The 11,908-nt window shown below is 41.1% G+C and overlaps 1 protein-coding gene across 1 annotated transcript in view; it reads left to right on the top strand.

Annotated features, from left to right (window-relative positions):
• CPS1 (carbamoyl-phosphate synthase 1) overlaps nucleotides 1-9,459 on the top strand; it is an 87,023-nt gene extending 77,564 nt beyond the window's left edge. The window contains exons 34-38 of the mRNA XM_033516191.1: nucleotides 1,414-1,512; nucleotides 6,421-6,480; nucleotides 6,926-7,038; nucleotides 7,591-7,720; nucleotides 8,987-9,459. Coding sequence (XP_033372082.1) covers nucleotides 1,414-1,512; nucleotides 6,421-6,480; nucleotides 6,926-7,038; nucleotides 7,591-7,720; nucleotides 8,987-9,085 — 501 coding nt within the window. The 3' untranslated portion in view covers nucleotides 9,086-9,459. The remainder of the gene's footprint in view (nucleotides 1-1,413; nucleotides 1,513-6,420; nucleotides 6,481-6,925; nucleotides 7,039-7,590; nucleotides 7,721-8,986) is intronic.
• The last annotated feature ends 2,449 nt before the right edge of the window (nucleotides 9,460-11,908 follow it).

Here is an 11,908-nt window from a genome sequence, read left to right as displayed (position 1 = left end):
TTTCTATTTTTATTTTTATTTCTATTTCTATCTTTGTTTTTAATTTTTTATTAATATTTTTATTTTTAATTTTTATCTTTATGGTTATCATTATTTTTTTAATTTTCTTTTTATTTTTTAATTTTTATTTTTACTTTTATTTTTATTTTTACTTTTTTATTTTTATTTCTATTTTTATTTTTATTTCTATTTTTAATTTTTATTGTTGTTGTTATTTTCATTTTCAATTTTTTATTTTTATTTTTATTTTTATTTTTAATTTTAATTTTAATTTTTAATTTATTTATTTTATTATTTTTAAAACCACAACACCTCCCTTGTGGGATTTTTGTTTGTTTGTTTTTTTTTTATTTTACTTCAGCAGATCTGGCAAATTACCATTTGTTTTTTATGGAATACTGGTTTCTGCTCACCATAGTAAGACCATGAATGTGAGGGCCCAGTCAGGGATGGGAAGGACCATGAGAGGAAAATGGGAGAGCAATTCTCAATCAGCTCCTTTATCCCATCAGTATATGTTGGTAGATTTGTTATTTCAAAGAGAAAAATCAGTGACAGTTTCTGCTTCTGATTGTTTTTCAGCAAGTGTGGAACTGACCAGAAAAAGTGAAGGTTGCTTGGTTGGCTGATTTTTTCTTTTTAAAGCTGCTGCATTCCTCTTTTTGTCTCCAGAATTCCAAGTTTTGGTTAGGAATAAAGTTCAGCTCTTTCAGAAGATTGTTATCATGTGATAGTCTGAAAGCAACCGAGCTACACATCCAGTTCTGAATGTTGGAGAGCTGCTAAATGATTCTTACTGGTTTCTTCCCCAACTGTTTCTTTAAAATTAAAATTTATTTAAAATAAATTATTATGAACTGGCCTGATGGCTTTGTCCTTAAGTAAATACTAAAATTTAATTTGTATTTTGTTAATCTGTGGACTATTAATGGAAAAACATCTTTATATCTTGTGGTTTTCCTTCACAAGAAATGCCAGGAGCACACAAGAGCACAAACATTTCCTCATGCTGGTTTGCAGGCACACAGAAGAACATGTCTGTGTGCACAACACTCACTGGTGTCTTCTAGAATGTTAAATAATCTGCAGTGCAATCCCAAACATTGGAGCAGAGGCTGTGTACATCATCCCAATAACTTAGCAGAATCAATTGTTACTCCTTGGTGTGCTGTTTGAAAATAAAGCATTACTTATTCCTCCATTATTGCTTCATTAAAATTACGAGATTTGTCTGCAATGATTTTCTGATTTATTCCATTCCCCAATCCCTGCAGGCTCCATGGAAAGCAGTCTAATTTCCACACACAGAAACAAGAGATCCTATTTGGAAATGTCACTCCTGTTTCTTTTTAAAGCCAAGTTTCTGGGTTGTTTCTGGTTTTCCCCTCGCAGACTCTTTGTGCCTTTCTGCAGGTTGCGTGCTTCGGGGACAACGTGTACTCTGCCTTCCAGAAGGCTCTGCTTGCCACAGGGTTTACATTTCCTAAGGAAGGAATTCTGCTTGGAATCCAGGTGAGTCCTAAAAGTCAAAGCTAGGAAAGGACTGAGACAGAGGAACTCAGTAGCTTTTGCCTTGTTTTCATTCATGTGGCTTTATGGCTTAAATGTGTTTCTCTGCATTTGAACCAACGAAGGAGAATTTCTTGGGGTCACATCTCTCTCCTCACTGAGGTCACAGTGGGGATGTGCCTGAGTGCAGTGGGACCAGGGGTTAAAGGGCATCAGTCTGTCACAAAGCTATGGCAAAGGAAGAAATTCTCCAATAACATCTTTTAAGTGTTAGAGAATCAGGCAGTACTTTATTCTGGCCACGTTTTTATTCTGGCTAGGATGTGCAATAGAAATCACTCCATCCACACTTGCCCAGCTTGTGCAGTGGAAATCATTCCATTACACAGAGTTCTTTACCAGAGCTTTCACATATTTATACATAAAAACCCCCAAGAAATTCTTGTTCATTGGTTCTACATTACACAATTCTTAGTATTCAATCTTCTATTTGTTATTGATTCCTTCACCTTGGATGCTAATCTGGTTCTCATTCTTTGGTTCTCTTATCAATCTTTACCCAGACCATGTGTGTCCAACCACACCAGGGGGTAATGTCAATTAATGTCCATTTATCTCCTCTGTATCTTCTGGCTTCTTCCAATCTGTAGATGTGAAACTGAGAACCTAGGAATCTCCTTTTTTGTTGATTGGAGCCCATCAGATCTCACACAGTGAAACTCAAACTCCTGGTGAACAGTCTTTTGAAGAGAAACCCTAATTCCCTCCTCCTTGTCAAAGGCAGAGACAAACCCCTGACTTTAAAAAATTTAGGAGTTGTATCATTTCCATCAAGTCTTCCCCCTGTCCTTCACTTTTCTGCCATCAATCCTTTCCCTGTTCCATGACTGTCCCCTACCCTACAGCTCCTGTGAGCCAAAAGGAACTCAGAAAGGAACTCAGAAAGGAAAAGCCAATGCTACATTTTTGTGGAGATGTTTCTGGTTTCCACACTTTGCCAGAACTACCTCCTCTAAGGGATTGCCTCTGGGACAGAGACTCTGCAGGTCCCCTGACTCCATGCTTGGACTTTAGGGTTTCATCTCTTGCTGTCATCACTGAAACTTGTTCTGTGTGACAGAAAGTTTAAATGGTCCCATTATGGGAATGCTCTCCAGTGCAATGGGTTCTGCAAAGAGCCTTTATGTGAGGAAGTTCCCTCACATAAGTGGGTTTGCTGTAGGAACAGCCCTTTCACAGGCCTGGGTCAGCAAGGGAGTTGTGTGTTCCAGGATGAACAGGGGAAAAAAAAAAGTCTTGGTTCTTTATCAAGGAATAGGTGCATAAGGTGCTGGAATCAGAGACACTTGTAAACTTTGGGATGTACCTATGTTCCTCAACATTTTATGCACTCCCAGTGCTACTAGAACATTCTTGGCCCCTGTAAAACCATCTGGTTGCTTCCTGCCATTTTCACATTGTGCTTGCAACAAGCTTATGCTCTACATGATTGCATAAAGCTGATAAAACAAAACCACAGAAGAGATGAATTTTCCTGTCAGGCAACTGGGGTGTGAAAAATGTCTTTGGCTGTTTGTGCCAGCAGAGGATGTGAAGGAAATGTGTGAAAAGCGGCCAGAAAGGAACATGACTCCTGCTAACAAGGATTGCCACTGAGTCCTTAAATGTCAACATATATACACACATCTGGGGATGGAAGCAGTAGCTCTAAGTTACCTCTAATTAGCAGAAAAATTGCTTGCTACCTATATAAAGTTTAAAAGTTCAGTATGAAGCTCTGGGCAGTTGGTACTGTATATACTGCATATTTTAAAACAGCATTTAAAAGAGGAGGAAAGCAAAGCTGGGAGGAGAAAGAAGGAGAGAGCAGTGTTTAAGGTTTAAGTGTATTTTCTGGATAGCAGCTAAAGGGGAATGGGCAGAAAAAAAATAATTTTAGCTATAGAAAGCATTTATGTAAGTTCTGTGTCAGTAGCTGCTAAACTGAGCCAAATGTTCTTTGTACAAAGGTGTTAGGAAAAAAAAGAAGGGGAAAAGAAAAGATAAAATCAAAAGCTCAACTTCCCAAACCTTTTAAAAGTAATACAATTCTGTCTTTTTAATGAGTTGTTTACAGCTCATTTTCTTGCAAAAGAAACTTGAAAACAACAGATCAATCACTTAAATATCTCTGTACATCTCAGCATATTTCTTCTATAATTAAACTCCGTACCAAGAGGCGTAAAGTTGATTCTGAGAACCAGGTATTGCCTCCTCCCCAGTGTGGAGATTTTCACCTGTGCACTTTTCAATGGCCTGCTTTGAAACAGAGGGAAAATAAAGCCCTGTGAGAAGGGCAGGTTGAAATGTTGACCTTCACCTGATATGTAGAATTAAAGTGGTCCTTGAGTATTTGGCTGGAAAAGAGGGGAGCCCCTCACTGCAGAAACAAGAGGCACAAGGAATGAGGCATCAGGCGGGCTGTGAACGTCAGTTCTTGTTTAGATCACAAATATGAACCCACCTGCCTCATGCAGGCAGAATTGTTGGGGTATCCTCACAAGGAAACACAGTCTCACAAGGACAGATAGCACATAGCCTCTCCCAACCATCACTTAAATATTTCCAAATGACAGGATGATTTCTGCAACCTGTTCTGCTGCTCTGGGGGCTGTTCATTGTGGGGAGCACATACACAAACCCCCCTTGGCTGTCTCTGAGGAAGGTGCCGTGATTCACCTGCAGCAGATGAACTCAAAGCACTCAAACTCAATCCCCAGCCTTGAAGGCCTCATTGCTTCATCACTAGCATCTTGCTCTGATTTTTACACTGGTTTTTTATCTGCTGCAGAGATAAATAAGAAGCAAAATGATCTTGAATCCTGCTTCTCTCCAGAGCAGCTAGGCTCATATTTCAGTGATTTGGTATGCTGCACATTTATACCTTTGCTATTAATCATGTTGAGGTTAGAGGACACTGCCTTCTTCAAGGTAAAAGTCAAATGGATTTAGTTAACAGGAGCAGAGAGGGAGATCTTGGTTTCCTTGCAAATGTTTCTGGGGTCCTTTGCAAATCAAGAGTCAAATGGTGCTGCTGTGATCTGTGGTCCAAACTGAGCCCAGTACACCCAGGCAATGAATCCAGCTTTGCTGGGGTTGAGAGATAACCTACCTCTTCCCACAGTCTGGAGAAATCTGTGATGCTGAAACCTGGCCATTAAATAATTTATATTTCATGCAAAAAGGAGTTGAAAAGCTAGGGATTTTTTCCTTTCCTGGCTGATTCAATGATATCTCTGGGATGGAGTGCATCTGTCTTGCATTTTTGCTGGTGACCACAAGATGCACAAACCACTGATAGAGTATTTTATTTTTAAATCCTGGCACTCCAAATCTGTTGTGTCAAGGTAACCTTCTGCCTTGGTTCCATACATTCCAGATTTTTTGCATCCTCCACTGTGGTTTTGGATACAAAATTCGAGATTATCACTGGAGATGGGTTTGCTTCATTTTGAGCTGGATCTCAGTGAGAACTAATGTAGCTGTATTGAATGAGCTAAGGATGTAGCCCTTTACAAATAGCAAGGCTTGCTGCAAAACATGAAGGGTTATAAGAAATGGAACTTTTCAGATAAAGGAAAAAAAATAAATGCAATTCTCCTACAATAAATACCTTCCACACAGTAAATCTGCTTGTACTTTTCACCTTTAGTAACTAATGGTTTCTTACACAGGTTATTTCAGCCAGCCAGTAAATCTGAGGCTGTTCCGATGCAAGCTGACAGCTGTAATTTCTTTTCATAGAGAGGCTGTTTTATGTGTCACAAGTGTTCAGTACATGTTTGATAGGAGTTTATAATACTATTGTGAAAGCCAACACCCCTGACCAGAAGGCAGAACCATTCTCTCTGACTGGGAAGCTGCCAACCCTGTCACATTGTATATTTATATTTTCCAGCTAATGTTCAGAACGAGATGCTTTTCAGATTGAGTGCTCAGAAAAAAAGCCAAAACAACTCTGTTTAGTCCTTCTCTTCCTAGGAAATTGTTGACCCTTCAGGATATTGCTCTCTCATCCATAAAGGTTAAGCTATCAGTAGCTCCAGCAGGAAAAAGGGAGCTTGTAATAATCTTACTTGCAAATGTGCATAACACCAGACCAGGCTAAGGTTGAAAGCAAGGTTTGGCTTGCCTTGGCAATGAGAAGGGCATGTGTTTCATCTCATATTTGCACTGCTGTACCTTCAACATCCCCAAGACACTTAGGCTGATACTTTCTCTCACCATTGAAGTGCAGATGTCTACAGGAGGTTTCCTTATCTTTCTAAATGGTGTTGAATCTGGATATGTGTTATAAGACAATCTTCCAAAGGTGCTGTAAGTCAGGCATTCAGGTCCTCAAGGGAACATGGCATCCCAATCTCCTGACTCCATTTCCACATGCCCACAGGACTTAGAAAGGAACTCACACAGGCACAAACTCTTATTTGTGTGAATGTGCAAACCAAGCATTCAAAGGCAGCCTGGAGCCTGTCCATACCTATCATCTGCCAGAAGAGAAAGCAAATACTGCAGCAAAGATTGAAAATATATTTAGTTAAGAACTGAGGAGACTCTGGTTGGTGTATTTGAGAAGGCAGCTGCCCAGATATTTAATATACAGTAGTAAATGTTAGTGGTTGCAGTCTGACTCAGTGTGGGAACACTTACTCTGGTGTAACAAAACATGTCTTAGCCCAGAGTGACTTGTGCTTCAGGATCCAGATAGATTGGGAATGGTGCTGTACATGCACATGTGACATTTCTGTGCACACACTCAGCACTGAAAGGTGTATTTGCCTCAGCACAGTGTGGAGGAGCTTCATGTTGCCCAAAAATGTACAGTTCCACATCCTACCTTTGGTGCTACATCTGAAAAATTTCCTTTTTCAGAAGTCCTTCCGCCCCAGATTCCTCAGTGTAGCAGAACTACTGCATGAGCAAGGCTTCAAGGTAGGTGGTTCCACTTAGTTAAAGCTAGGGAGCTTTCAAAATCTCAAATATCCTCAGCCTGCTACAGGAACAATGGAGTTTCTTTGGAGATAGAGAAAAGAGAAATGAAAAAGAAAATAAACATGGCAAAATAAAAATGGCAAATGATTGAACTTAAGCCCTATTGAAAGTCACAGAGATTTAGGTTTTCCTAAGCCACTTCACTGCTTCTGGAAGTGCTACTGCCATTCATTGGCTATTATCCATCAGGAAATCACAGATAACAGAAAGATGGGAAGGTGGTTCTGTTCTCTGTGTATATGAACAGACACCCTTTTTAAGAAAAATACCCTCCAAAATCAGCTCTGACAACAAAGCTGTGTGTTGGGTCATGCCCAAACGAGCTCAGGGAACAGTTTTGGTGTTGAAGCACATAGTAAATAACTTCTTTTTTCCCTTGGGCCAGCTTTATGCCACAGAAGCAACCTCAGCCTGGCTCAATGCTAACGGCATCCCAGCAAATCCTGTGGCGTGGCCATCACAAGAAAGCCAAAGTCTGACCCTCCCTTCAGTGGGCAGGTAAGAGAGACACTCACTTCATCCAATTTGTGTTTGCAGTCCTGGACAGCAAATCCAAGGGGAAAATTGCTGGTCCTCTTGAGATCAATGGTAGGGATTTAATGGGGCTTTGAATTCAATCCAAAAGTTTGTGTCAGGAATTTCCACAGCAGGGAGGTTTCAGCTTAATGAATGTCTCATGGAACAGCCCTGTTTAGTATGGCTTAGATGTATTATTCCATGTTATATTTTCACACAAGGATACATGAAATCTGAATATTTAGCCTTTTAATGACAGTCAGCCATGCCTTTAACAGAGTTGTGCTGAGCTGTATCAAGGCTGAATTTTGCTTTGCAAATCAGTCAGTTACTGCTGACTAGAAGTAACTCCAAAAATCCTGAACAAAGCTTAATGTCTGAACCCCCCAACCCTTGTTTCTTGAGCAAAGACTGAGCTCAAATGACACTTTTCAGCATTGTTTAGCTGCTTGCCTGTGCTATTCATTTTTATGAGGTTTTTATGAGGAAGGACACACTGTCATACTCACACTGCCTTGTGCATTGTCTCTTCAGGCTGGTGAGGGATGGCAAAATAGATCTGGTGATTAACCTGCCCAACAGCAACACCAGGTTTGTCCACGATAATTATGTGATCCGGAGGATGGCTATTGACAGTGGGATTGCTCTGCTCACTAACTTCCAGGTACTTCCCATGTTGTTCTTTCTCCTCTTACACATAAGAGCTTCCAAGCCCTACATGACCATAGATTCCAGTGTTTGCAGCCTTGTTATCTCTGACAAATAATGCATCTGAAAATCATGACAACATGGTGGTTTAAATATATTTTCTTTCTGCTACTATAGAAAATTACATTGCTCTGAGTAAAACAAAACCAAACCAAATCAAACCAAATGAAGAAATACAAATTCTCGAGTCCCGAGTCCTGCACTGTGCTGCTGAAATTGTTGCTGCATCGTTTTCACTTCAGAACAAATGTCTCACACAGGGTTAGGTGTAACATTTTTAAATTAGGCATGGGAAGTGCTTTTTAGTGGAATATTATCCTGGTATGGTCCTTAAACCTTACAGCAGGAGGTAGCTGTGCTTTCTTGAATGATCCCTGGGGCAGTCCAGTTCAGAAGTGCCATCCAAGTGGAATTGTTGCCTGTCCTGTTGTAGTCCCAGCTGCCAGTCATTAAAGGGTTTGTAGCTCCTGACAGACCTCTTTCACACACTGATAGGGACCAGGTACTGTAAAGTGGGGCTCCTGCTGCCAGCAGTACCTTGCCTTCCTCTGCAGGTGGCTCTGACTGTCACAAGAGAGCCTCACCTGCTTCTCATGAAGTACAGCAGCCAGACTCCCACTGATTTTGGTGGACACTGACATGGAACCCAGTGACTTGAGCTAGTGTCCAAAATCTTCTGTCCAAAATCTTCTGTTCAAAATCTTCTGCTGTGATTGGAGTGAGTGGAGGGCAGGGAGCACAGCAAGCTGAAGGTTCATGGGGCAATGGGCAGACATGGTTAGCAGGAATGGGGAATTGAGGATGCATCCTTTGCCTACTAGCAAAACATATTCTGACAACCACAACAAGGGTCCCCATCCAAAATTTATTACCACACCTGCTTGATGCCTTTCACTGAACTGTTTGGATTGTAGAGTTTTAATCTCTGGGTTTGAGAGAGGAAAACAACCCTGCTTTTCTTTACAATTGGGCTGTAGTGGAAACAGCAGCTCTGATGGGATAGAGCTGTCTTGCAAAGGAAGCACATCTACAACTGGACACACGGGCTCCAGTGTGTGGAGACAGCTCCTGTGCACAGTCACCTTGAAATTGGTATTTATTTGGATGAGCTCAAGGGCTGGACCTGCAGCAGGAAGTTTCAGGGTGACAGAGCAGAAGTGTGGAGCCTGCTCTGTCATGCAGCCTTTGCAATGCTCAGTCCTCCTCTGCTTTGTATTGACAGGTGACAAAGCTTTTTGCTGAAGCTCTCAAATACTCTGGAAAATTGGACTCGAGGAGTCTCTTCCACTACAGACAGACTGACAATGGAAACACTGCATAGAACTCTCTCCAGTCTGCAATCTTACTGCTTCTGGTGCCTCAAAAGAGAGGGGATTTCAGATCATCCACCTAAACACCTTTCCATGTATTTTGCTTTTGCTTGGTCTTTTCCAGCCTGCAGATTTGATGGGAGAAGAAGGCTGCATGTGTGCACCCTAGAATTGCTTCCAAGTTCTGCTCAGTCCTTCAGGCTATTATCATTACTATTTTTTACATTCTCATTCAATATTGTGAGTTCAGGTATATCATAAAGACTCTTTCTCAGCCTTGTTTCTGGCTTCAAAAGGGGAGAACTCCCCAGAGATTTCTGCGTGTTGCTGTCCAACACTCTGTGCCGTGATTGTGGGCATTAAAATCAAATCCTTTGAAAATGAAGTGGAAGTGTTGCAGTGCTTTACCCCCTCCCAAATTTTGAGCCAGACTTTCTTTCTGCCTACCATGTCAAGTGCTCTTTCCATGGTATTTCTTCAGTACTACCTTTTGTGATGAACACAACCCTGCCTGCTGTGCACAGGGAGAGCATTGCACTTCTAGAGTAGAGAAGTTATTAAAAAAATTCACAACAACAACAACAAAAACCCCCAAGCCAACCAAAACTCCAAGTGAGCCCAAAGGCATCAATTGTTCACCCATCCAGTTGTGAAAAGGGTGACTAATGGTGGTTAATGAAGCAGCACTCTTAAAGGCACATATTTTTTCAGTCACAAAAATCACATTAACAGCTGGTGTCATCTCACATCCACCCACCCTGCTTTCACCTCTAGCAGAGAAAAAAGCAATATCTTAAAACATCTGTATTCTCTTGTTCTGCTTTTATTCTGCCACTCATCTTACCAGTTGAAAAGGAAATAAATGCCCAGATTGTGACAGCTACTCATTCTTAAATTCTGCATGGGCAGGATTCTACCCTTCTTTTTCTAAAAAAAAGTATTTTTAAAGCATAGATGAACACTGGTCTGTTAGGAAACCAGTGACAGTGAGCACATCATTTAGTGCAGAGCTGCTGGAATGCCTCAGGTGAGGAGGTGCTGGGAAAAGAGCAGCAGGAGAACACCTTCAGCTGTGTGCATACAAGGGGAGGGAGAAGCCACACTCCCCCCAGGACATGTGAAATACAAGTGAGGAGACAGAGGATAGAGCAGTGGGAAAATATTGGAGAGATGGGAACTTCTAAAAAGGGGCTGCCAGTTCTGGAAAAACAGGAGGACTTTGCTATTAATTCAGCTTTGTTAAGCAGTGCTCCTGTTGCAGTTAGCTGTCAGTGTGGGTGTATTATATATACTTGTATTATATACATTCCTGTTGCTGCAGCAGCTGCAGGTACTTAATCCACAGCTTCTTTGGTGTCCCCAGGCTCTCATACAAGTGGAGTGGAATCCTGTAGAAAAACACAGCAGGGCTGAATGCACACTGGGAGCAGGTGACAGGAATGTCCTTTCTCACTCAGACCCATCTATACATACACCATCCCCTGAGCTGCTCCTTCTCCTTTTGCTGTCTCTTTCCCTCCCTCCCTGTTGCTCTGACTGATGCAAGATGAAAATCCAACCTCTGTCATGGTCAGAAGGAATCAAGAAATCATCCCCCAGCTTACTTCAGGCCGACAGTGATGCTTGGCTGGGTTTTTTTCTCGCTATGCCTTTCTTTTTTTGTGCGGACAATGTAGGAAAAGATTTTTAAGTATCTACAGCTGTTGGGATCAATGCAGAGCTAAAAAAAAGTTACAATTAGTATCCTTTGTACCAAGCTCATCTCTGTGCTCAACAGATTCTCTCTTACAAATGTCTTTTTCTTATTAATCTTGGGGAGGTTGACAATGACAGATGAAAGAGGAGGCTGTTCCCAGTTAAGAAATATCCTAATCTACAAGCACTCAAATAATTTTACTCTTTTTTACTGTCTTAAAAGAGAGCTGATAAAAGAGATTAATGAAGGTTTAAGAGACAGTACAAAGCACAACTTTTGAGATAAGCACAAGAAATGGTGACAAGAGCCATGATGAAATATAAAGGGAACTAATTTTTAGTAACAGTGGGTTTTTTTCCTCAGTAGTCAATCTGCTGAGCAGGGTTTGGAGGATAGCTCTCCAAGTGTGCTGAGTGATGAGAAGCTCTGGAAGCTTGATTTCCCAGGAGACACTGTTGAATATTGAAGTCAGGCTCTTTCTCCACTTGATCACCTTTCCTGGCTTTACTCTTCTGAATTGAGCACCCCTTAAATCACTTGGGGATTGCTCAGGTAGCCCCTGCACAGGTTAGTAGCAAAGCTGGGATGGTTTGGCTTGGTGAGAGCAAAAAGAAAAGGATGTAAGAGATTAGACAACTTAGTGCTACCACTTTCTGCTTTCCTGATAGAGCTCTTAAAACATGGCAGGGTGAAAGTGTATTCTTTATATAAATAAAAGAAAAAACTTCAGGAAACCTCTTTGCTCTGAGGCCATTTAAAACAGCCAAAGTCAGGTTTGTGACAGTCCTAGGAAAGCACCAAGAAGAAATGACTCTGTGATCTGAAAGAGCTCTTGGCTGTGAGCAGGGAAATGAGCCTTGCAGGTTGCTGGATCTCCTGGACTGGATGTTGCCACCAGCCTTTAAGGCATCTTCTTTTCCTTCCCCCACATGCCATGTGTATTTTGCACTCTCAAGGTTTAAAAGCCTATTTGTTCTTTATCTCTCTGTATATATGTGTATACATCTCTATATTTATAACTCTGTATATGTGTATATATATGTATCCCTTTGTAATAAAGGGGAAAAGGAAAAGGAAAAGGAAAGGGAAAAGGAAAGGGAAAGGGAAAAGGAAAGGGAAAAGGAAAGGGAAAGGGAAA

Source organism: Parus major, chromosome 7 (assembly GCF_001522545.3).
Source record: "Parus major isolate Abel chromosome 7, Parus_major1.1, whole genome shotgun sequence".
Lineage (NCBI taxonomy): Eukaryota > Metazoa > Chordata > Aves > Passeriformes > Paridae > Parus > Parus major.
This window is presented reverse-complemented; position numbering and strand designations above follow the sequence as displayed.